Source organism: Pagrus pagrus (assembly GCF_965226575.1).
Source record: "Pagrus pagrus genome assembly, chromosome: 20".
Lineage (NCBI taxonomy): Eukaryota > Metazoa > Chordata > Actinopteri > Spariformes > Sparidae > Pagrus > Pagrus pagrus.
In genome coordinates, this window is record NC_140207.1 from 8,774,182 (window position 1) to 8,800,663 (window position 26,482).

Genomic DNA, 26,482 nt, shown 5'->3' on the forward strand with positions numbered 1-26,482 from the left:
AGTCGGGCAAGGCTCCAAATTAGAGGAAAGATGAAGATATGAAAGATCAAAACCGTGGAGGAGGAAAGAGAAAAAAGGAAAGGGAATTGGCAAACACTGACATCCAGCTGTGCCACAGTGAATTAAATTTTAAAAGGCAGTGGGAACTGGCGCCAAATCGCCTGTAACTTACATGGGAAATAATGAAAAGAAAATTGAGACAGAGTCAAGAAGAGTCCACACAAAGCGGAAATGAATATATCTATATATATATATATATATATCTTCTTTTATTTTTAATATTTAAACCCACTAAAAGTTGTAAATACAACTTTTGAATGAAAGGCACAGGAAAAATCAGACAATGCTGATATAATACTCAAAAGAAATTACAGTACAAAAGTGGACAGTTAGTTCACGCACGTACAAATCCCTCCAGGTTCAACATTGTCCAGACAGGGGAAACAGAAACGTATCTGACACAACATAGAGAGGGTTCAAAACCAGAAATCCATTCGCCAAACTTCTCTTTATTGCTTTTCCGTTACTGACAAGGGTCACATCAGTGCCCCGGGTCTTGCAGAAGGCCAAATAAGCAACCGCCTTGCTTTCTAGTTCTCCCCGCAGATGGAGTGGCTCATATTTACTTGATTATTGACCGTGCTACACAACACTCCACTGGGCATTTAGAGTCTGATTCACAACATCAAGACAGATGACCTACAAAACATATACAGCCCAAGAGGGAGATTTCTTTTTTTTTCTTTTTAAAGGTTGTTTGTGTAAGATCTCTCATAATCCATTACCAAATGAGCCTATATTTACGCTTTAATTCCTTGGTCCACAGAGTGTAAAATCAACCCAACCTCTAAGTGGTGTTTAAATATTCAGCAGGATGTTTTTTTGGGGCTGCAAAATTTTTAAAAGTGCAGGTCAGAAGCCAGCTCTGGAGCAGGGAGGTAATTTAGAATATTTTCATTTCCCCCTTTTTTCACATTTGCTTGATCGAGCTTACAGCACTCAATGCTAGTGGGAGAAGTTTGACAACAGGATTCATTTATCAATTACAGACATTTAAAGGGAATTTGGCACTGGAGGCCACTACTACGCTGCTTTATTGTGTTTCTAGTCCTCTTGAGAATCACTTCATTGCCAACTTTTGTTTAGTCAAGACTTTTTTTTTTGTTTTACCTTGTTGAAGAAAGGTTTCGACTTGAGTACCTCTGGATTAGGTTCTTATTGGAAAATGAAAAAATCAGCATGCAGGCCTGCAAGCTCATATGAGATTGTGTACACATTACAGTTCCTTTGGACAACTGGAGGGAAAGGTGCCATCACTCTGTACTGCTCAGGGTTCTTAATATTATATATAGCCTCTTTGGTATAGGCACATCTGCATCAAGGGACCACCGCTGTCCAATCATTCCCTTCCTTTTCCTATGTGCAGCTGTCTCACTCTCTCGGTTTCCTATTTAAAACAAAAACAAAAACACACACTTGAAAAAAAAAAAAAGAAAAAAAAAAAAGATGATTGCCACAATCTTGGAACCTGGAAATCAAGTGATTGATTGGAGTAGCAGGAAATTAGACTTATATCGCCGTCAAGGGTTTTCTTTTCTCCTGCATGAAAGCCCCAACCTCCTGCACCTCCTCTCCACCTTCCCCCAACTGCCTGACAGCAGGAGATTCATGCTACCTTCGCCTTCCCTGCAGCCATGCTACAGAGGGGAAAAAAAAGAAAAGCCATGGCACAGCAAAAATGTAAACGCACCAATCTACTTAAATTCAGCCCTGGAAAAAAAAAAAACATAAAAAAAAAACAAACAAGAGATCCTGGGGGCAAAATGTAACAGGTGTTAGGATTCAATGTCATGAAACACAACAGTTCTGATAGATTGGGGAGTGAACGGGAGGATGGATGTGGTCAGGGCTGCTGTTGCTGCTGCTGCTGTTGTTGCTTGGATGTTCTGCTTTGCGTTAGCCTGGTTCCAGTGAAGGATGCGTTTACTGGAGCCCTTTCTCACCTCCACACCTAAGGATGGCAGCCCACCCTGGGAGAGGAAAGGTTACCTCTATCCCCTCTTTCCTGGTTCTAACCAGAATCTCTTAGCGCCACACTTGGGGGCAAAGTCAAGTAAAAGCCGGAGCTTTAACAAATCTGCTTTGAAGTTTGATTCTTACACTTCCTGATGCAAGACCTCTAACACCTTCCAGCTCCAGCGCACAAAGGGGAGCAAATGACATCATGTACAAGAACCAGGATCTGGAGAGTTCGGAGATAAAGAGTACAGGATCCAGTCAGTCAGTGTGTCAGGCTAAACGCCGACTCCATTCATTACCTGGCTGTGGCCGAGGAGGAAGCGGCAGCTAGCTGCGTGAGGTATTCGCGCAGTTCCTTGGCCGCCTGGAAGCGGCCGTAGCGCTTTTTGGGTTTGGTGCACTCGTCCAGCAGGGCCTCGAGTTGTCCATCTTTGGCTATGTGGGCGGGGGGGTCGTGGAGGAGGCCTCCGGTGGTGCCCCGCCACGTAGCGTACCGCGACAGCAGGTTCTGGCACACGGCATAGTAGTTGTGGTCCACGGTGACCCTGGAACAAAGGGAGTCCTTGGAGAAAGACAGGCAGGCCTCCCTGTCGCACTCCTCGAAGCGGCTCTCGTACCATACGTCGTAGCTCTCTGGCTTGTCTGCGAGAGACGGAGAGACAATAAAATGACCACACCACAATAAAAACATACCTATCATAAAAAATATTCAATAATATTAACAGAGTCATAGGTGCACAACATTCATTAAAAATATATAAAAGGCATTTATTGGGTCATAAGCTTGTTTCCTACAGCCTTCACAAGTTGAATATGTAATCAGATATGGATGTGTCGGGCTGCAAACTTTGTCTGATCAAAACCAAACAGCAAAAACATCCTTTCATGAAAGATAAAAATGCATTTATATACTTGGAATTCAACCTAATACAGTTAACATTTTAAAAAGCATTTTTTCTTTTCAGCTACAGCTATTGATGGGAAATTTGTAGCATAACCGATTTTAACCAACTACTTGGCTGCGTCAGATCGTGAAGAATAACTATTTCTTAAAGGTTAGAGCATTTTACCCGAGAAATAAAGCTGGCCGGGCCGAGGTGGCACTTCTGACGTCCCACGGGGCACTAACAGGAAATTCTTTTTCAAAGCACACCGCCAAACAACTCATCTACCGTTTCATTTGACAGAAATGAACCACTTTCCAGATTTATTGAGCAAATAAAGTTCCTTCTCCAGCTCATTTCACATTGCTTTTTCTCTTTAGAGGATTGGAGAGAGCCAAGAAAATAACCTGGAATGATGAGAGAGCTATTGGTTTGTGCATTAAAAAGCAGATCAATAACATTGTTGGGAGGTGGTGGAGGTGGGGTTGGACCCAGAGGATGCTAACACATAATCAGTGTATCAGCGTTGTAATGCACTTCTCCTCTGGCTCATCAGAACAACTCAATCAACACCCGGCGCTGCCCTGTTAGCAAGGGGCCCTCTGTGGACCCCCCGAAGAGGAGGGGCACATCAACCTCAATCAGCGTAGGTGATGAAGATGGATCTGCCTGTGTATGCGTGCCACAAGCACACACGCGCACACACACATACATAAAGAGATGCGAGTGCGCAGGCAGCAAGGTGAGGTGAAGGCAATTAATGTTTCGGAGCTGGCCATGCATCACACCTCGGTACTGATTGACAGATGGCATCGGGAGAGTGTCCCATTCTTTTTCTCTGCACTAGCGGACATGCACATACACCCCAACCTCCCACACACACAGACACACACAGACACACACACGGCAGTCAGAACCTAAAAAGCACAGGAAGGGAGGAGAGGGCTCATACTCAAGGACAACGATGAGCAAAAAAACCACCAAACTTTAAGGCTCAACTAAAGGCTAAAAGAATTTTGAGGTCTATTTACTTGCACCACAATCCCCCTCTGTTTCACTCTCACTGCAGACCTGAGTTTAACAAAGCTAGAACATTTCCAAAGCAAACGAAATCATTTCCAATTCAAATGAGTAGGCGAGGACAGCCTCTCTCATCTCCTGTGTCTCCGGTACCGTCCATGTTAAGGAGCTCAGGTCCGACTTGTATACATTCACCTCACTCCCCTGCCTTCCCAGGGCTACATGGAGAAGGGACATTGGGCCTGAAATGCTTGTTAGCGTGGCCTTACTAGTGGCATTCAAGAGTACGAGCCGGTTTTAACAATGCATGCCTGTGTTAGTGTGCATTATTGAAAGAGAGATACTGTGTGTGTGTGTGTGTGTTTCAAGTGCCGTCTCAATTGTGTGTGTTTGTGTAAGCCAGCGAGCGACCGTGTCGGGGAGAGAAGAGAATGAGAGTGAGTGAAGTGTGTGTTACATTATACAGCATGCGTTTCCAAAAACCACTGGGGGTGAAACCATCCTCAAACGCTATAAAGTCAATGATGGGGAATGGTTCCTTTCGCACCGCTGGACTGTGCAAACACATGGCACGACTTGAACACATTTTTTTTTCCTTTACCTTGCCAAAACCTGCCGCATCAATATGGATAGCACTAACGAGAGGGTGGGACCGCGCGCAGCGTTCTGCGTGTTTGATTTGCAAATCAATTGGCCTCAGTTTAGACTGATGAGATCCACACCACACAGTTTTACTCTCTTTCAATCTCAGGCTCTAATTGTGGGGATTGGATTTTCTGCCTGCCGAGCCTTGGGAGGTTACCGCGCCTATTTCCTACTGCTGTCCGACACATGGCGGTGACCTCGCAATGCTCATTACCGTAGTCATCCCCTCTTCGGCGCGCGGCGCCTCCTGCCGCTTGGCACACACACAGACAGATCCAACAGGCAAACAGACAAGGAGCACGTAAACATTCCTCAGGCTTAAACTACGAACAGCTAGGCTAAGCAGCTTGAGTTGTCAAGCTCCAAATGTGTCGGCCAGACAAAGAGAGTCTCAACCTGGATTGTGCTGCAGGACTTGCAAAGGGCTACTGTGACGGGGTGGAAAATTGCAGCTATAGGCAATAAGGTGCGCACACTCACAAGCACACACACACACCATAATAATCATACAGGAAGTACAATCAGAGGGGGAAAAATACAGGGCATGCTGGAGACCCTTGACATGTTGTACATCTATTTGCGCTTGTCTGGTGTCAGATCTTGTAATTCGGCAAAGCGGCACTTTATCTCGTGATAGATTCATCACAATACTTCCCCTCAAAGTACACACACACACACACACATGCACACACACATTCACACACCCAGACAATAGTTCATATCTGTCACACGGCACAATGGTGGAACCTCAACACCTAGCGACACAACAGTTTATCACTTTAATAGGATTTCTGCAGGAAGGGACAAATCTAAGAGCCTGACTGGGTGGTCGTCCCTCTCTTTGAAGTAGCCCTAGGAAGGGGGATGGAGGGGTGGGAACCTGCCACACCGAGTGTGTGATGTATAGCTCGCTCTGTCCTTGTTATGAGGTTTATTCGAAGGGGGAGGGGGGGAACTAGGGCAGTGGAGATGACTTGTTATCCAACAGATCTTTGCTTTGATGGGGACGAGCGTGTCGGAGGCAGAAGGGGTGCTTGAGGAGTGTATTCTTAGAAGGGAGGAGGCTCAAAGCATGTGCATATTAGCCCGCAGCCGCCCGTCCCTCGAGACCTTTCCTCGAACCTTTATCACTGCCTCATAAGCTACAGTTGGTAGTTAGGGTTGGGACGCAGAGTGCAGTGTTTTCTAGAGAATCTGAACTGTGGTCAGTGTTTGCGTCACACTCTGGCCTTTGAGGAAGTCTATTCGGGGAAGGAGAGGAACCAAAACTGTATGAGTAGACATGTGATGAATAAAATCAATGGTTAATTATGACTTTTTACACTTTCAGTGAAGCACCAATTTTACACAGGTATAAAAACACGAGAGACGGCTCCATAATTTAAGTGAGTGTTAATATAAATCCTGTCCTGTAAAAATGAGTATGAGTATTTTTCTTCATATGTGGCTCCAGAAGTGGCAATGCTTAAAGATGTGATTCATGTTCACGTACAAAAAGGAATTGTCATGGCAACTGGGAAAAAAGATGAACTAGGCATTACTCACAGACATATGTACAAACACCCACATACACACACAGACAGCACACGTGTACAGGTAATGATTGACGCCACCACTCACTCTGCTTGATCAGCCTTTTGTCCGCCACGAGGACGTTCTCGGCGTCGACGACGATGACCTTGCCGTCGCGCGGGCCGACCGCGAAGTTGTCGAAGCTGACGTCGAGCAGGTAGAGGGCGAACTCAAAGTCGTTGTTGGTGAGCTGCTCGGCAATGTCCATCAGCTGGCGTGCCAAGTCCACCCTCTTCTCCCAGGGTGCGTTGTAGAAGCTCCACAGCTCCTCGCCCACGTAGTTGACAGCTACCACGCGCCCACAGGCTCCCAGGTACTTGGCGAACGGCCACCCCTCGTCTGACGGAAAGCTCTGAAACAGATGAGAACAGAAAACGGTTTAAAAACACAGATAAAAAGAAGTCAGGCGGTGTGATGTTTAGTTGGCTGAAAGAAAGACAGAAATACCCCCATTGGCTTTGAAAGGCAGAGGCTAACACATAAATAGTGAGAACCTTCATACTGTCAGAAAACATTTATTTAACTTGCACTTAAATCAGTTTTCTCAATGAAGAGAGACAGACGAAAAAAAAACAAACCCAGATGCCAAACACAAAGTTGCTGTGTGCAGACTTGGGTAATTTTTGAAACACAACTCTAAGCACAATAGTTGAAAATCTGCCAAAGGATCACATGAAACGGAGCCAGCACTGGGTATAATGGATTAAATTTAATAAAAGAAAAGAGCCCGTTTGTGTTAAAGCCCTACAGCTATGAGCTGGTGTGCGCTGCTGTACTCGGTGCTCCCAGAGAACTGATAGGAGGTGATTTGTGGTAGCAGCAGTTAGCAGGGAAGCCTTATGTGTTGTGAGGCAGCAGCGGGGCGATTTAAACTGCTGCATGATGTTGGCTGACCGAGTTAATGCAGTTTGGGCCTGCTGACAAGAAATCACTGTGTATTACAGGTTAAGGCTGATTAATAATAACACAGTAACACCGCTAGCAGGAAGTAGTGGTATCACCCTCGATCCCTGTCAGATTTACTTGACTTTATTAAAGACAAACAAAAACAGGCGTGCACGCTCCGTCATCTGCCATCACTCGAAGACGAGTGGTGACAACTGCACAGGCAAACACACACACACACACACACACACACACACAAAGACACATAGAGACAACTTAAATGAGAGTGAAACAGCTGCATTCGGCAAACGTGCCAGGCTGCTAAGAGACTGGATTCTGTACGTCTCTTTACCGCTTCAATCTCTCTCCATGAGCTCAGCTGTCTCACACTTTCCTTAAATCACTTTCTTTTCTCCTGGTCCATTTCATTGCCACAGGCTATCACAGCGGGTGGACAAATTAATGGAAAATAATAGAATGAAATCCCCCATTTTTTGCAGCCCACACAAGTTTAGCTGCGAGTGATAAGCTCACATCTTTCACAATAAAACCCCCCTGCCATAGGCTGCTATCTTTCACAATAAACACCCGGCCATACGCTAGCTTAATGATAGTCCACAATTCCTATGTAACAAATCTCTCCTAGGCTGCTGGCTCTGGCAGGAAGCCGTCGCACAGACACGGGCAGAGAATCAGGAGTGCTCATGTTTCACAGGAGCCTCAGTAGCCCTCCCCTCCTGAAACTGCAATGGAGATATAGCAGGGAACACACCGTGTCACTGCAGGTAAGGTGTGAACTACTATGAATGTTGAGTTTCACGTTACACTCTCGGTAATTCAATACTTCACCGGCTTTCAATTTCTGTTGAGAGAGGGGTTTTAAATATGCATGGATGCCCTGACTCCTTTTTAAACTTTAATGAAATACAAATTATTTAAAAACATACATTTTAACCCCCCGCTGGCCACGCAGCTGCTGGGTCTTAAAAAACAACAGCTGGACGCCAGCAAAATAAAGACTGAGTTACCGAGGGGATGCATGTGACAAAGAAACAAGGGCTCCGGTGAACAGATGACTGTGCACTTATTTTCAGGTTAACTAATGCACATGTAATAGCCTTGTTGCCTTGTGTAGTCTTGTTTCTGCCAATGTATTTTTATGTGCAAGGATCCAGCCACTTCAGTTGCTGGAGCTTCACGACAGAGGGTGACGTTTCATGGTCCACAAGACATTTCTAGAGCGTCACAACTAATTTCCAATGGCATGAGGGTGACTGAATTTTCGTTTTCAAGGAAACTCATCCTTTAACGTGCTTAAATGGTGATGGAAACACCTATTCCGAATAAGTTCTGAAGGAGTGAACATTTAATTCACATCATCGATCCGCTTTTAGGCTTATTGGCGGTTGGCAAACAACCGGTGTTTTGTTTTCCGGTTTGTGACCTCTACTTTTTCTACTTTGTTGCAACCATGTGTAATGTAGTCTATATCACCAACTTCTGACAAGACTAGGTTGATTAGAGCGTGCCTAATTCACAATGTCTTTCTCTTCCTCTTTGCTGCAAAATTTCGAAAGTCTGCTTCAAATTCGCTCAACAATTTGATAGAAACACAGCCAATAATTGGTGCTGACAGACATTTCTATCTCAAACACTCTTCAAGCTATGCTGCTCTTAAGCTCCTTTATTACATCCCTTGACCAGGGCTATAATTAACTAAATGTATTGAAGGCCACAGTGTAGGGATCCCACTGGTGCTACAAGAAAAGATGCAACGAAGGCTAAGAATACCTAGCAAAGTGTCCTTCAATGGAAATCAACCTTGGAGTTATATTGATAATAAGATAATCAAGATCTTGAAGCAACAATTATGACTCGCAACCTTTTGCAATCGTTACAGAAACAAAGCAGCTGACTTATAGCACAGTCTGTTTCAGTGGTGTAAATCTATACCTTAAGCGTATCTCTTGTTCCCATCAGTTTGAAGAAAGATGCACCACCAAGAGGAGGAGGACAATGATAAGTCGCATGCAATGCAGTGTTGGTCGAGCCCATTTCCCCTAGGTGACCCAATCAATTGTGGGCCAGACAAAAGTCTGTCCAGGAAGCACTACTACTGGCTTCCAGCAGCCTGTCCGTCTGTCTTTCTGTGCCTGACAGACTTGGCAATGACTCACTGCAACTTACCCTAAAACTCTTAGCTCAACAGCCTTCCTCTACATTTTCTGATAGAGCACACCTGACAGCCGACATGTCCAAAAAAGGTGAACAATTCCAGCAGATGATAGGAAACAAAAGGATAATGGTGGGCTGACTGCACTCCCAAATATACAGTACTGACTGGAAAGTAGACAATCCCAGACTACTGGATGTTTATAGCAGACAGGCAATCCTACAAGAGATTTTGGGATTAGTGAGTAAACAGGCTAAATATCTAAAATGGCTATCTAATTTCTGAAGTTGGTATAGAAAGATTAGGTTGAAGCTGGATCAGTTGGTGGTACATCCCTATTAGGCCTGCTTCCCTTTGACCCAGATTCAAACCTCAGATCGCTTTATGTTGCGGCAACTCTAAGCAGCTCTTGGTCTTGTTGCCAAAACTTAGCATGTCCAATGCTACGGCTAAACCTGCTTTGTAAAAACACCATCCTCCCTCTCTCACCCCTGCAGGGCGGATGGATAGATGCGAGGATGGGGTGGTGGTGCTAGGGGTAGAGGGGAAAGTACGATGGAGACAGCAAACAGCAGAGACAAACAGAGTGTCTTTCACTTCTCCGCTCCAGTGGACAGGAGGAATAAACCAGCAAAGACCTGCCTGCTAAACACATCTCTCTCTTTGTTGTCAGGTTGCTGCCTGAATGGGAGCAAAAGTAGAGCGACGGCAGATGGGGGGGATGGCTGATGAGAGGGAGGAGAAGGATGAATGCCCTGAGGCTACTTTCAGACACTGTCAACGACTGTTATGAGAACGCCTTCATGTCTGTCCGACCCTCGTCCGCGGCTCTTAACATAGATGTCGCTCATTCACTGCTCTCACTGACAGGCTCATTACCGGAGTCTTAACAACTCATACCTAGGTGCCATCTTTATGAGCTTCCTATATTTAAATTTCATATGCAATAAGTCTAAAGGTGAGAACTACTCAACAGTGTAGGCAGGCACATGGAAGTGGGCACCTGAGCTTTGGATTCACCTATTGCAGAGGTTGATAAATACTCCGTGTGTCCCACCAATCATTCTCCCTTAGCGCTCTTTAAACGGTTACTCTGCAGAAGTCATTAAAGTCTGCAATGAGGCGTTGAGGTGGGTGTGGGCGAAATAAATTGGAAAGCCCAGCCTAATGTTACATCCACCTCGCTATCTCTGAGCAGAAATGGGAGGTACGGTATATGTGTGTGCGCTTTTGTGTGTGTGTGTGTGCTGCACAGGTAGTGAATTTTACCAGTCGACTCCCAATAATGTTATGCTATTGAAAAACTGCTGAGGGTGCAGAACTGCCAATGACACATCCCGGCGACTTTTACTGCTTTAAAGGTCTTATCACTTCTTGTTCCCATCATTGGATAAAAACCTTTTTTTTTATGTCCTGCTTGGCAAAACCCTTTAACTTATAGAGCTTGGTGCTAAATGTTCTTACTTTACATACAAATTTCTTTGCAAGAATTTCTTGCAGTGTTACAGAAATAATGAGCCTGGCTCGAGAGACAATGAAAGCGAGGGTGGAAAACAGACCAAAACAGAATCGTCTCATTAAAAGCAACCTCGCAGTGACTTCTAGGCCCGAGTCTGACTAATCCAATCTTAAAGGTTGTGCCGGCGCAATACAGTTGCATTGACTGGAGAGGAGGAGGGGGTTGTGTTTTTCACTCCCCTCCCTGTAATACAACAGACACACTGGCGTCCCCATGGGGGGAGATTGGAGTGGGCTGAAATGAAACAGGGCCACAGACAAATGGGCAGCCTCTGGAGGAGAGGATGAAACGAATGGAGCGAGAGGCACAGGAACACACACCTGCGTCCTGACATCTGCTGACAAAGGCATGCCCTTCTACTGGGCCACTCGGGGGAGGGTGTGGGCGTATGTGTGTGTGAGTGAGAGTTCGAAAGAGGCCCTTTGTGCATGTGTGTGTCTATGTGAAACTGTTACCAAGTGCGTGTGAATGAGAACATGCAACGTGACCAGGGCTGATAACAACCTCTATTCAGGGGCCGAGTAAACATGAGCGGCTCCCAAGATATTGCCTTGGCTGTCCTGCAAAGAACACTGGTCAATCAAACACACATACATACAGGCGCGCACACACACACGCGAATACAATGGACGCACAGAGCTGCGACTTAAAGGAACCGGTTGCCTTCATCCTGCAACCACAACTACTTACAGCGAAAAGGAAATTAGTAGTTTGCCACCGAAGTGTTTCATGTGTGCAGCTTGTTACAGCCCTAAGCAGGGTGTGGTGTGAATTCTCAACATTTTCTATTCTCAACAGAGCTCCACTGCTTCATAGCAAACACGTTGAGACAGGACTTGTCAGGAGTCCGGGGATCAAAAGGTAAAGTTGAGGAAGCGTGGCGGACAGACGCGTTCAGTGAACAACAACAACAACAACAACAACAACAAAAAACTCCCCTCAACCTTGATGTTGCAAAATGAACAATATTCAGCCTGTTTATCAAAAAAAAAGGGCTTAGCGTTAAGAAGGAGTCACATCTGCTTTGCAAGGTTGGGGCTGCCAAGCTGGACTTGGAAAAAAAAAACAACACATTGCTTTTCTGTGCTGCTCTCCCGTTGACCTCATGTTTCTGGAGGATGTGTGGCGAGCCCCGTCTGGCATTTTGCTGCCCATTTAAGTTTAAAATCCAGTCGGCCGGTCTGCAGCAAGAGCTCAGGCCCCACAGGGGAGCCGGCACTAACTCCTCATCCTGGCACACATGGCGCTATCCCTTTCTTCTCTTTTGCTCTTGTCTCCCGCTGCTGCCGCTTCTCCCGCTAACCCCGCTTTCCCCCCCCTCTCCCTTTGTTCATCCCCCAAAACCTGCAGTACAGGGCAGTGATGCTGTCTGTTACAGACGTGCAAGCCAGGAAATGCCTAGTCAGAGCACCAAGCTGAGGAGAGAGAGTGCGTGTCTGCCTGTAAAAGAGAATGAAGCGCAGGAAGAGACAGAGACTGTTAAGCGTATGTATCTGAATTTAGAATAGGCCATGCCTCTTTCTTTACCAGACATGGGGTTCAAAGAGTGCAAAGTCACAGTGTGTAGAGCTGGCAGCAGTCCTGGGAAACAGGAAAATCATTGAATGAAGAAGACTGAAACTAGAAAGGACTGCTGGGTTGTGTGCGCGCGAGTGTGTAGTGAAGTCAGAGCCAATAAGAAAGTAAGAGGTCAACAAACACTGGGCTCAGATGAGAAATAAAAACTCAGAGGTCAGGTAGACGGAGAGAGTGAGACCACATACGGTCGGCCTGCAGAGCACAGAAGGAAAGAGCACGCACATGATTCAGTGAGCCCCGCCGAGCGCTGATAGAAATGGGTTGTAGAGAGAGAATGAGAGCAGGATGAGGAATGAGAGCACAGGACAGTGCAGCTCGGGGTTGCTAGTACACACTCCGCCACTAAGCTGATAGCCGAAACCCTTTGCCGACCTGAACCTGAGCCATGGAGCACAGAGCCACCTCATAAATCCCCTCCACTGGAAGACGAGGAATGTATTAAGTCATAGGCAGTGGTGTTGACTCAGTCTAGGTGGTATTGCCGCCCACATGGCTGGGGAGGAACCAAAGTGAAGCTTGGCCTGAGACCTGAGGGCTGCGGGTTTGAGGCCGACATCAAGGGTTGTGTATTTCAGTGCAGGCGCCAATTATCTCGGGGGCAGCCGGGTGGCGATGTGATTGGGGACGATGCACTCTAACCTCTCTGGGTGAACAGAGAGAGGATTTTCCCTACAAGGAGCAATTAAGTATCTCGCGTACTAGAAAATACTTCAACTAACATAATAAAAGGTGGCAGCCTATGACCACTTCCCTTAACATCTACACTGCAGAGAGCAGGTTGGTTGAATAAAGTTGTTTTGCCATTTGCAAAAGGTGCAAATGCTGAGAACAAATGCTGTAATAATTCATCAATCTGGATTGGTGTACTGTATCAATTCAATGCTTAAAGATCCAATATCATTGATGCAAAGTGAAAACAGGACCATTCAGATCCAGAAAAAGGTTTAAAAAAAAAGACCCGCACCGGAAGACATTCAGTTTACTGTCATAGAGGAGTAAAGAAACCAGAAAATAGTCACATTAAAGAAGCTGGAACCAGAGAATCAAACTGATTAATCCTTTATCAGAATCACTGGCTATTAATTTAATAGTTGTTTATTTGTTAAAGCTCTATCTAAGATAGGCCCTTATTTAAAAAAAATTCCCTGGCACATCTTTGTCTCCTTGTCCTTCCACCATTCAAACAGTGCTAGCGCCAGCAGGTAATGGCAAGCGGCCAAGACAAAGAAGAGGTGAGGATTTTTACGCCCCTCTCGGGAATAAATCCGCAGTGTGAAAATATTTGGGGTTTTAGAGAAAGGATGGCTCAACTGGTAAACAGGGATCTGACTCTGCACTTTGCTAACTTGTTGCTCTTGCTACGTTAATATTAGCTACTCTATTTTTACATTTTGAGGCTAAAGAAACGTGCATACAGGCTGTCTGGCAAAAAAACTAATAGTTTTGTCTCCTTGACAGTTGACTGAGCTGAAATTTACACTTTTCGATTTCAATCGAATCAATCGAATCAATTCAATATTATGTCATGATGAAACTTGTGAGTATATCCCTGACCTCTCATATTTTCTGACAGGCAGTAGGTACCTGACGCTTTAATGCAGTGGACAATTTTATTACTGCAGGCAAGCTGCTGGGCTAAAAAGCATACTCTTGCTCTACCATAAGGCCCTAGGCTCTCATGGGGACGCGGCACATTAAAGAGCCACTCGTTACTGATCCATATTGGCCATCTTAAGGGGCCTGGTGAGAGTTGTGAATGAGGTTAGACCTTCCAGCATTGCAGAACTGCGTCTTCAGGAGCTGGGCATGAGGTAGGTTGGGGTGCAGAGTGTAACAGTAGGAAGCTGGGGTGGTGGTGGGGGGTGTCTAAAAAAGGAGCGGGTGGGTGGGATGACTAGGGTTGGGAGGTGGGGGTTAGCCACAGGCATTTACCTAACCAAACACAGCTGTCATGCATGTGTGTGTATGTGTGTGTTTGGAGAGCGGGAGAAAGAGAGAAAGGATTATGGTAACACAAGCAGTCTGGCTCATTCAAATGGGGGGAAAACACCACAAGGCTCTGGCTTGTACAACACACACTCACTCACACAGACCCTCCGCTCCTCTCCTCCTCCTTCTCTTCTCCCCTTTCCACCAGGGCCTCCATCCAGTGAGGGCAGCCAAAAGAGGGGAGTCGGGCCCAGATAACTCCCTGTCTTATCCTAACAGGATTCAGTCTGTACACAAAGGCCTATAAGAATAATGAAAGGGGGTTTGGGAGCACTTGAAGCAGGGTTAAGCGGCGTACACAGCCTCCTCTCTTATGTGCTAAGAGTGCCACAATCCCCCAGACCCAAAAACAAAAGGTTCTAATCACAGACTAGCAACTTAAATACTATTTACCGGTGGACCTCAGCCACTGAGCCGGCCTAAGAGACAGAGGGCTCTCACTTAAGCCGGGATAGCATGCAGTGTCTGTGATTAAATGAAAAGAAATAAATAAAACTAAAAACAAAACAGGCTTTGATCCGCTTTGTAAAGAGGCATGACCCAGAAAGCCTGACCATAAGATTGCACGCACAGACAATATAAAGACTCAAATTATGCACATCCTTTGCAAAAACATGACTGTGTTGTAGAAGTTGTCTACCATTCCATCCATCTTAGCTTCTGTGTTTCTCATAATTGACCACCGTAATGGAATGACACGGATTAATCAATCAGTGGTCTACTTGTAAATTAATTGCCAACCGTCTCGATTAAACCGTTGCCAAAATTTTCTGATTCCAGCACATTTAAAAAAACAAAACAAACAAGACATTTAAGGATGTTTGGGATTACTGAATCCAATACAACACTACCAAAGACTACTTGTATAGCCTCTGACACAAACCAATAAAAGAAAACAATTAACCTTCATAAATACATGAGTTATTACTATACATTCAATAAAAAAGTATTAGTTTTCCTGGGTTTCCAATGTATATTTTATGCATCACACCGTAAAAATAACTGCTTTTGTGTAACAGATAAGGTGGTATTTGAAAAAGATTTTTGGTAATAATTATTGTTTGTCTACGCTCGTTGCATTATATATGAAACACCACTTACAAAGCTGTAAGATTAGCTGACTAATAGCTGGTGTAGGCAGGTGGCACTTCCATCTGCTTTTGGTCTGGTGCATTCAAATTTATTTTCCTATTAGAAATAAATCAAGGGTTCAGTGGGTCAGCTCAGGTTCCACCTTTGCCTCACTCTGCGCCAGAAAAACCCAGAATTTATACCATTTACTTTGGCTTAGATTCCCAAAGTGGATGAGCGTCGTAATAGATTATGCAGAGCCTCATTAAATCAACAGCATACCAAAGAGGCATCCCCCCAGTTTCAAAAAATTCAAACAAGCTGCCAGTGTGTTTGCTCAAAGCGCTGCGAATGTTTACTTTCACATTTGCGTTAAAATGCTGCTGTCAGAAATCTTCGGAGGAAGAGGAGATAAGGTCATCCATCTAATCTCGCTCCACTGTCTCTACTCCGATTTAGTATCAGTGTCAGACGTCTGTGTTTCTGGGAAAAAACAGACAGTGTTGCGTGAGAGGCTCATGCCTTCTGACGAGAGTGTCTCTGTGTCAGGTGAGGGCGGGGTGTTGAATGAGGAGGTGGATCTGTGGAAAGTGGGGAGAGACGGTAGAAGAAAGAGGGAGAGGGGTGTCTGGGAGAGCACAGAGTCTAGAGGAGATGACTGAGTTAACCCCAGAGGCCTGTCACATCCGATTCTCAGCTTCACTGAGCAACACAGGGCTGAGGACCAAAAAGGGTGCGAGTGCAGTCACATGCTTCTGGCTAGCTCGCGCAGCTTAATGATTTGGAAGGGAGGACTAGGCCAAATCGAACTAATTTAAGGTTGGGCCAGATGTACTCCATCAAACATAACCATCACCTGATGAATCAGTGAGTCATCTAGCTGAGGGAGAGCAGCCAAGGATGGCAAATAAGGTTCCAGCCAGCAGAAAATGAGAAGAATTTATTACACGCTTTTCATGCAAACGAAGTTATTGTCGAATAAGAGGTAAAATTAAACCGCATCAGGTAATTTCTCTGCTTGGCAAAGAGGCAAACTCTTGACACTTAGTAGATTTATCACAGTAACAGAGAAGCCTTTCCAGGCCAAGTTATCGTTGAAGCCCTGAGAAATAAACAGCACTGGTTAAGAGGAAATAAGAGAGAAAACATATGAAGTTTCATAAGGTACCTCTCACTGCACAAGGATTTTCTTGTTTGACTGTCGTCATTTTGTCTTCCAAAAATATGTATTCCCCAAAGCCAAACTGTCTACCACGTGACAGATAAGTGGGGGTGGGTTTGTGTGTGTGTGTATGCATGTGTGTGCGTGCGTGTGTGTATGCATGTATGCGTGTGCGCTTGTGTACCGCACTGCACACAGAAAATGCATTGTTGGCCGGACCCGAAACAGCACAGCAGATTGTTTCCCACTGACAAAGAAGGTCTGGTTTCTCATGGTGAAACAGGGCCGATTTACTGCCTGTGGCTTCAAAAAGACTGGAAACAGAAGCCTTTCGAAGAGAGAGTGCAGCTCACTGTGCAGACAGCAGAAATGTTATTGGCATTATACAACTGTATGAAGCCAGAGGAAAGAGATAGAGGAAAAAAACCAAATCACAACACTGGCACCCACCAAAGACAGTGGGGAATAATTTACACTAAATATAGCAAACTTAAATTATACACCGAGTGATACAGGTCTCTCCAACATGAAGAGAATTTTAACTACAACAAAATTAAGCGTCGCTCTACGCCTGACGAGAAGACAGAGTGATAAATAGTTGAAATAAGGATCAGGTTTCATTAAATAACTGGTCATAAAACACATTCCTCTGCCTTGTGTTCAAACCAGTCCCCTAACCTCTGGCAAAAAAGGAGACCAAGGTGTTGTAGTGCAGCACATCTCCTGTTCAATCTCTATAGACGCCATTAATTCTTTATGGTCTACTGCTGCCCAACCTTGTATAGGGGTCTCTCAGCAAATTTTCTCTTCATCTTTTGAGCTCAGTGATGCTGACGAACACTCGAGGCACTCAGGATCTGTGAATCTCTGAGATGTCTGGCACATTTTTTTTTTTTGTATATTATCCATCCACACCCTCCCTATGCCCCACCATCTGTTGCCCCGGGCCTGGTGCACACACACAGACCCTACAGTTCGTTCTTTAAGCCTGCAGGTCACAAGTTCAGGATGAGCTCAAAAATTCATGAGTCTCTCTGTAAACATGCATAGGCTACAATGAGTGGGGAGTGTAGAGAGCTGCGGACAATGCATGATGTGTGTGTGATGTCTGTAGCCATGTGCAAGATAAGGATGGAGGGGGGTGATTCACAGAGCCTCTGAACTGGGGCATAATGGTATTAAAAACACTGATGGAATTATCTGTCCAGAGTTTGTGGAGCGTACACAGGAAAATATAAGGGAGGGTGACACAGATAGAAGAAAGGCGTAAAAAGAAAGGAAAGAGGAGAAAGGAAAGAAGGGGGAGGGCAAGCGACCACACATGGCTAATCAGATTTTATAGATTGACCGGACTAAAAGGCTGATTCGCCTTTTGTCCTCTGAAATGCCCGGAGGTGTGCAGCCCTATGTGTAGCGGGGGGGTTGTAGGTCAGCGTTAAGTTATTGACTGTCTATACAGGCCATGACCATTGTTGTTCTGTCCCGTCACGAGACACAGTCAATGCCAGGTTGAAATTGAAATTGATTGGCCGCTTGTAAATTAGTGGCATAAAGGCTGCGGGTTGTGCTTATATGATATACAGTATGGTGGCTTTGACATGTACGATAGCAGAAGAGAAATTTGTTGTCATTTTACTTAAAACCTGGTGACAAGCGAGAGTATTTATAACGTTTGCAAGCACATTTGCAGTGCAACTTTATTGGAAACAGTTTTTTTCAGTTCTATCAAGTTGTAAATTACAACTTAATCTTCTTTTCTTGTATTGTAATGCTGAACTGAAAAGACTTTCTGGATGATTGAGTGAAAGATCGAGATTATTTATGCTGGTACCACTCAGCAGCTGCGTAAGAGACCCCTTCCCAAGCTGTCTCTGGCAGATGACGAGAATCCAGTGGACATGGACGTATATTAAAATTAAAAACAACTTGGACCATTTACAGATGCGTCCTTGAATAATTCAAAACCGCCCTACATATAGTGTTAAATATGCAGTATTGCCGCCAGCCAAAATCTCTCATCTTTTGGGAGGCCACAGCTCTTTAAACCCATCTCTATTCTAAGCAGAGGAATATTCGTGCTCCAGATAGCGGTCGTGTAGCCTAGAGTTTAGGGAGGGTGTAATGGCTCGTCTCAGATCTATGGAAGAGGAAGGAAAAGGAGGATTCCCAGCCTGTAATTTACTGGGGGCTTTGTGGGCCAACACCCTGGCTTGCTTTGTACTGATGCTCTTATCCTCTTTGTAGAAAAAGGTAATCCAGGAACCGTGGCTTATCAACTAGTCGGAAAAACACCTGGTGCAACAGATCAGCTGACAGACATCTCTTTATCAAGATGCAAGATTTTCTTCAAAAGACCATAATACTCAGACATCACTCAGCAAAAAATAAAAAAAATAACCTTAAAGCCTCGAATGGGTTCACATACGCATGATTCTGTAAACAGCTCAAGTCTTGAAAACGCACAACATAAAATAAAAAGATGTTTGAACGGACATTACCTGTAATACGAGTGGTTCTGGGTTGAATGCCAAGGTCATGAGCAGCTGCATTCTCTCTGTGTCCTTGAGGTTCTTCAGCAGGAAGCTGCCTGAGTCTTTGGTCTCAGCGTACCTGCGGACTACCCGGTCCAGCAGCCTCTGAGAGGGGCAGTGCACCAGGTCTGACCAGCCCTCCACCACCTCTGGGGTGAGCAGACGAACGTCGCCATTGATCCGGGCGAATTCAGTCTTGTACATCGCCTGGATGAGGTCACAGCGCGGCCTGCCTGTGGCCCTCTTGCAGATTTTCTGGTCTATCTCAGCCAGCTCCTGGTTGGAGCCAAGTCGTTTGAGCACCACGCGACGGGTGCCCTCTCTGGGCTCACCGTACTGGGCAAAGTAAACATTCTTGACATTGAAAACGTCTAGGAATCGTAGGCGACCCCAGGTCTCGAAGGAAACCTGACCGTTCATGAATTTGCGGCACCAGCTAGTGCCAAAGCAGGCGGGACACTTGTTGAGGTTGATGAAGCGTCTGTCAGTGAGTTCATTCTTCTGGAAGGAGGCGAACAGGTTGTGGGTGTTCATCAACAGGATGACAAACAATCCCACCACCAGCAAGAGCTTCAGACAGCGGTACAGGCGACCAAGTTTGAGAGGCAGGAAACGCAGCATGATGGGGATAGGGGGCAGGGGGGTTCTTGAGGGATAGGGAGGAGGAGAGGTATTGAGATGATCGTCAGGGAGCCAACCTCAATGCCTCTCCGTCATGGTGTACTGGGGGGGAGCTTCTAAAGTGGCAGGCAGGGGCGAGGTTGGCACAGCTGCCCCGTGCCAGTCTCCGGCAGAGGCCAGTGAGTCATGTTCTCCCTTCTTGGTGTTTGTGAGGAATCTCGAGCCAGTGGGCCTGAAATCAAGCAAGCAAAGAGAGAGGAGAACTCATTACATCAGGGAAAATTAAAAAATCCACTTTTCATAACACCAAAATTGACCCTTTTGGTCACGGATAACAAGTGAAGAGAATTTAATTTTTCTTCTGCTGGGCTTGCAACTTGAACACCTTAGTCCTAACACGCGATTCCTCCTATATAACAAAGAGGCACTTTCTCTGGCATATGAAATCGTCTCACAAATTTGAATTGCTTGGGTCATTTGAGAGATTTCATTACTTTTTGAGCAGAAATGAGATGGCCCACAGCCAATGCAATAAACCTGCCTGTGCCTGTTTGAGACTTTTCTCTCTGGGAAATCACTTCTTGTATACTCCCCCAATATAAGAAAGATAAATAAAAGTATGGAAAAGAGGGGGGGGGGGATAAAGTGTCAGTGATCAAATTAAGAGGAAATGTACAACATCCTTTCCTAGTATAAATAAAAAGTGCTGCACTCTGAGGATGATTCCTCAGTGGACCTCCCTCTGCAGCTACAGAAGTATCCATCACTTTTCCTCCGATGCACAGCAAAATAACACGCCGTCTGCATACCTCAACAGTTACACTGAGCTCAGATTTTTTTTCGTCTCGCTTCAAATGGAGAAATCTTGCTGCATTGTGAAGAGAGTCACGCTGTGCGTAGTTTAACCTTTGATCAGACTTGCCCTGCTTCCTTTTAATCACACTTTGAAGTTGTTTCTTTGAAAATGGCTGGTGTCACTAAAATAACATCAGTGGTTGAGGGGGAAGAAAAATCCGTGAATACCCTCCACTAGACATATCGACATCAGCAGAGAAGGGACTGGCACGGACTACGCGTGGGAGAAAGAGACGACAATCTGTGCTCACTGTACGTGAACAAAGCTCTCGTGCCCCCCATGGTCTGCCCATGATGAAGCCATGTCAGGCCCCCCCCAGTCAGCTTTTTAGCAATGAGTCTTGTAAGTCTTCTAAGTCGCTTTAAGAAAGACAATGACTCCGGCCATGCAAATTAGCCATCCTCAATTAGAGCTCATTAGGACATGCCTATTAGAACAGCTGACTTGAGAGGGCATGGCTAACGAGCAGGCACACTAGTGTGATTAGTGTTCATGTCGATGGCTTCCTTGCGTTTTGCTTTACAGATCGAAGTGGCGGAGATCTGGAAAGACAGACGGGGGGGGTGAAGGCAGCCAAGAGAGCAGCGGTTGTGAGAGATGTACGGCTGTGGAGTGTCAGATAAGACGCTGAATACACCAGTTCTTACCTCACACCTCTGTCTGAAAATACCTCGAGCAGATCAGGCCAACATCACTAATGTAAAAATAGACCATATCCAAACAGACAGCTGCACTACATAACTTTTTTTTTTTTTTTTGAAGGAAAGGAAAAATATGAGAAGGCGTTTTTTTTCTATCAAATCTCAAGCAATGTGACTCACGCGTGTGCAATGTGTCATAAATAAGATAGGGATAATGACAGTGGCATACTTACTTTACATCATTTAAATGGAAGCGGATCTTAAATCATTTTTTGAACTCAATTACACTCGACCAAATAGCAACTATGAATCTTAATGTGTCACAATTTCCCAAGACAGGGGACGGCATCTTCTTATTTATTTATTTTATCATTATAATGAAGCACAATGGAAATGGTAATGTAATTTTAGGCTTTATGAATGACTCATTTGGAAGACACTTTTTGAATATACCACTTCACGCCCACATTAACCTGTGGTATCTCAGAGGAAAAACGGTACAAAAGATAATTCTTCATGCATTTTGATTGAAACAGCATTTCATTTGGCGAGCTAAATAAAAGAACCTGTAGGTCCACATCGAGCTGACTTCAACAGAATGCCTCCAGTGTGATAAATGAACAATAACCAAATAACCTCTCGGCTGCACCAATTCAGAATGAGCTAAAAAGAACAGTAACACAATAATTTAATAGTGTCTGGCTAAAAAAAAAGAAAAAGCATTCAAATTGTACAAGATATTCATATTAAACTGGGAAAGGAAGATGGATTGGGACTTGGGAAATAAAAGAAACAAAATCTGTATGACTAACAAATACAATTTCAACTGCAGTGTAAAGGATGTGTGCCTTCTACTAGAGGGAGCGAGAGGAAGCTGATTGCTTGAGGGGGAAAACTGAAAAGTCACTATAAAATCTTGATTCAAGTGCCATTTAGCATTTGACACAGGCAGTCACAGCACAAACGTGGGTGCACGGTCTTGGGAGCAGATATGAGATTTAACAAAAGGTCAGCAAAGGGCTCGAAGAGCACAAAAACACAACCTCAGCCAGGCCGAGGAGATGATCACCTCTTCACCTGACAAGGGGAAAGGGCGAGCTGTAACAAGCCTCGAACAAGGCCCCGATGCTGCTGAGTAATGAGATGCACGAGCTGGAGGATGAAACGGAGTGGATGCATAGCTTCGTCCTCCTCTCCAGAGAAACTGTTAGGCCTCAATTGTGGAGCGTTACCTGGATTATGTCAATGACCACACTAACTGCTGGAGCGACAGGATAAGATACGCGCTGTACTTTTCATTTCTGTTAATGAGAGACAATCGGGGTGTTAAAATGCTTAGAAATGTTGACACTGAAATGCACGAATCAGCCACTGATGGCTTATTCTTGATCCTGTACTTTTGTTTAGCACGCAAATAGAGAATATAAGAATTTAAAATGCTAGTAGATTGCATTTTTTAAAGCCTGCTGCTGCCGCTGCAGAGTAATAGCATGAATGAGACCAAAACATTCTGCTTTCTTTTAAGGATGGCATGCTCATTTAAGAAGGGGATATTTTTCCCTAGTAATTGCCCTACTAGACGGCTTCTTGTGAATTTTACACCTGCAAAAACATTTATTTAACTCCCTTGCTGTCTAATGCTGTATGCCACCCCGTGGCTGAGTGTTATTTAACAGGACGTGCAGAGAGGAAGGCAGACTTCAAAAATTTCTATGGCAATGTTACCTACTCAGGTTTTTGACAAGGGTAAAGTTCACTTAAAGCTTTAATTACAGCCAGATGCTTTGTACTCTGACAGATGTTACCCGTCGGAATAGAGGGGCAGCAAAATTTAATGCGGTGTTTTCTTTTGGCCAAACCTCATTGTGCCCGCAGAAAACTTGTGTTTTAAATTAGCCCCATTCCTCCCCCACGGTGCCTCTGCTCGCTCTTCGCTCTGCGAGGAGGAGGGATGCACAATACCGAGAGGAAAACCCTGTTTGGAATAAGCACCAAATTACCTCTCCTCATACACAGCCTCTGCCAAATCTGGGGTAAGAAAGTTTTTCCAGCGTACTCAGTCTACAAAGTACTGCGGTGAGCGCTTCGAAAGAGAGGCAAAGAAAAGAGGGCAAATCAAAGGATGCCTGACTCCTCATGCATGGGAGATGAGTCTCGCATTCAAAATGCTCCAAGTTTGGCAGATGTTAAGAGCCGCAAAATGGCTCATTACTGGGACAGAAAAGGCGCAAGATGAAGCAATAGGCCCCATGTTAGCTTGAAACAGAATGACAAAGGTCGAGATAGAAGAAGATGACATCCTAATATCCTAATATTTCAACTTTTATTAAACTTAGATTTTGACAGAATAACCCAGATAAGAAAAGGGGGCTTGAAAGGGAAATTTCTTTCTTGCATAATCTGTTCCACAGCTCATTGTGCAAAACTGGTTTCAGATAATGACGTACAAGGGCAAGGCTACTCTTGGGCTAACCCATTTCCTTCACCGCACCTGAGGCTAAACTTCATTAGGATATAATGAAGTCAAGCCACATATGAACATGCTTGATTAATTCCAGTGGAAGTGCAAAAAAAAATTAAAAACCACAAAGAGAAAGTGATGGATAGGACTGGAATACAGTGGAGGAGTTGAAAAAAAAAATGGAGAGGAGAGATAAAGCTAACGTATAGCTAATGGACAGCAAGGTGAGAGAAACTTTGAGGTATTGCACTTGTGATGGGAATGAATGGAGAGAGATCACTTGAATACAAAGCAGCACTTCTCCATCGCTGAATGGACGCACACAAACACACACGAACGTGTCTACCCCCGGAGACCGCGAGCATTACCACCGAGCCATACTCAAAGCTCGGAAAAAGCCTCCTCTGACCCAGCCTCTCCCCCCGCATCCCGATTCTATTGCAATGTGCGGCTCTAGCTGGAGAGAGGAACTACCGTTGCCAAGGTTATTGACTGGGGGAGTCAATAATGTTTGATCACAAAAACATTCAGCCACAGCCGGATTGCCTCAGTTCAGCAAACACGTAGACAGTGATGGATAGATACAAATGACGGGAACATTCGCATGCCTAATGGAAAATTGAGTCCTCGGAATATAAGCGCCAATTAGCAGCATCCCCACATGAACATTAGTCCATTCGTCTCTGGCCCAAACAGAATGCTAGAGGTTTTAATGAGAATATCAATGGTATCTGCTTTGCGCCAAACTGCCGCAGCTGTTCGGAAAGGAAGGACACACTTGGACTGGGAAGACCTGCTCTGGATTCGACAGCCGATAACACGCTAGTTTTGTTTAATTTAAACAGCTGCATAATTTCACAAGCCAGCATCGCTCTGAGGAAGTTTGAAAAGTTGTCATGCACTGAAATCTCATGTTAATGCTATTGCAAAACAGATATGTCATCCAAGTGAAGCCTGATTAAAACAAGCTATCAAAACAAGCTTCGGTTTAAACTGATGGGAAATGTGTTTGGAGTGGGAGGGAGATAAATTGATTACCTGACAGACATTGATTATTTCATCTAAGGTCATTCCCAATCCAGCTCCATCTGTTGTATGAGTTGCCTCATCCGAGTATGACTTGTTTAGTTTGGAGGGCAGAAACTAAAAAATACAGCCCCTGTGGGAGCTTTTAGGCCACAATTACTAGACGTACCCCTGCTGAGCACTGAGAAACATTCAAATCAACCACCAGCAGAACGTCTTAAGTGTAACAGTCTATTTTCATTGATCCCTTGTCGTCTAACCTTGCAGAAAGGCTCCACAATTAGTCTCCTGATATGGAAAAAATTAATTCTAAGCAGCCCCTTCTATTCATTAGACTGTAAAAAGAAATTCCTCAGGACTTATAATAAGCCCTTTTCTGGAACAGTATGACTGTTGCGGTAATCTATTTTTCCCTTGAAGAAATCAAGGGCAGAAGTTTGCAGAGAGCCTCGTCATACAATCGCACAAAATCTCATGGTCAAGTCAATTTAGCTATTATTGCAAATTATGCATTCATTTCCAGCGCCTGTGCCTCTCCTCCCGATGTGCAAGAGGCAAAACCTGCTGTTTGCACACGCCAAGGAGGAGGGCAAATACAAAGCAAATCAATCCAAATCACGTTGGCCAAGTGGAGACCTGTTGAGGTGTATAGTTTATGAGCAGTGAAAAAACTGAAGAGCCAAGTAATTTGGTAGCAACGCAAAAACGTGTTTCGTTGCAGAAAATGCCTCCTCTGAACGCATCTGAGATCATAATAGTGCCTGTAGGCTGTAAATAACACTGCTTTATAATCTGCATCCAGGGAATTAAGTTCAAGTGACAGCACACCATCACCTTATCCACACCTGCCTGAGCATGACGACACTACATTGCAGTGTTGTGACTAGTATTCTCCTGTTTGGCTGACATTAAGTTGCGTTCAGGTACCTGTGATGGACGTGGCTAATATTTCCTCATCAAAGAAATAATTAAGACGGCGGTCAGTTTGACATGCAGCCGACAACACCACCATGAGCTCTTTTGGCAGTAATAATAAACTTCCTGTCACAGTTCAGCGGATGTGGGCATCTGATAAGACCGCTCGTTTCTAAAAACAACGTCGTCTACTTTTTGTTATCTGATCACTGAATCATTTCTGGAGGAGGAAACCGTGACGCTCTGCGTGTCAAACACCATTTTTTACGTTAATCCATACATTAAACATACAATTTTTTTTTATTTTTAATTTCTTCATTTGCCTAATAAAGTCGAGGCTGGGCTAAGTGGCGTAAAAGCGACTCCTTTAAGTCCCATTGTGCCGATAAAACGTTGTTAGAGGCTTAGTTCATTGTGGACACGGGCTGCAAAAGAAAACTGTGAAACAAACCTGTATGACTTTTTTCCTCTCCGGGTCTGTAGTGTAGTGAATTGCTTAGCGCTCCGTTGATATCATTCTTCAAAGTTGTGCACGACGGACACTTGAAATCACCGCCGACAGTATCTGAAACCCGAAAACAGCTTCTTCAAAGCTCGACGGAGATCTCTATCATGCAAACTCACACGGGCTCCCCATTTCTAGCTCCTAGGTATCTAGCCAGCTAGCCTGCTAGCTGCTGAAATAAACAGTTGGGATGTCGAGTCTTAACTCTTCATATACCGGCTCTTTCCGACCGGACGACGCGGTCCTCCTCACAAAAGAAAACAGCGTCCGTGTTGTGCATTGTCGTCCGTATCTGTCCGCGTATCATGAGTCCCTTTGTGGTCAGGGAATTGCCTCTTTTCTTCTTGTCTCCGGCGGCAGCTCACTCCTCTCCAACACCACAATGGGTTCTGTTTCGACTCTTTTCAAC

At 44.8% G+C, this 26,482-nt stretch overlaps 1 protein-coding gene across 1 annotated transcript; it reads right to left on the bottom strand.

The window, feature by feature from the left end:
• Positions 1-489: 489 nt before the first annotated feature.
• Positions 490-26,482, bottom strand: dipk2ab (divergent protein kinase domain 2Ab). Its single transcript, XM_084340518.1, has 4 exons — positions 26,020-26,482; positions 19,016-19,901; positions 6,189-6,492; positions 490-2,661 (listed from the first exon to the last, which is right to left on the bottom strand). Exons 2-4 carry the CDS (start codon positions 19,667-19,669, stop codon positions 2,315-2,317), a joined length of 1,305 nt encoding a protein of 434 aa, XP_084196644.1. The 5' UTR covers positions 19,670-19,901; positions 26,020-26,482; the 3' UTR covers positions 490-2,314.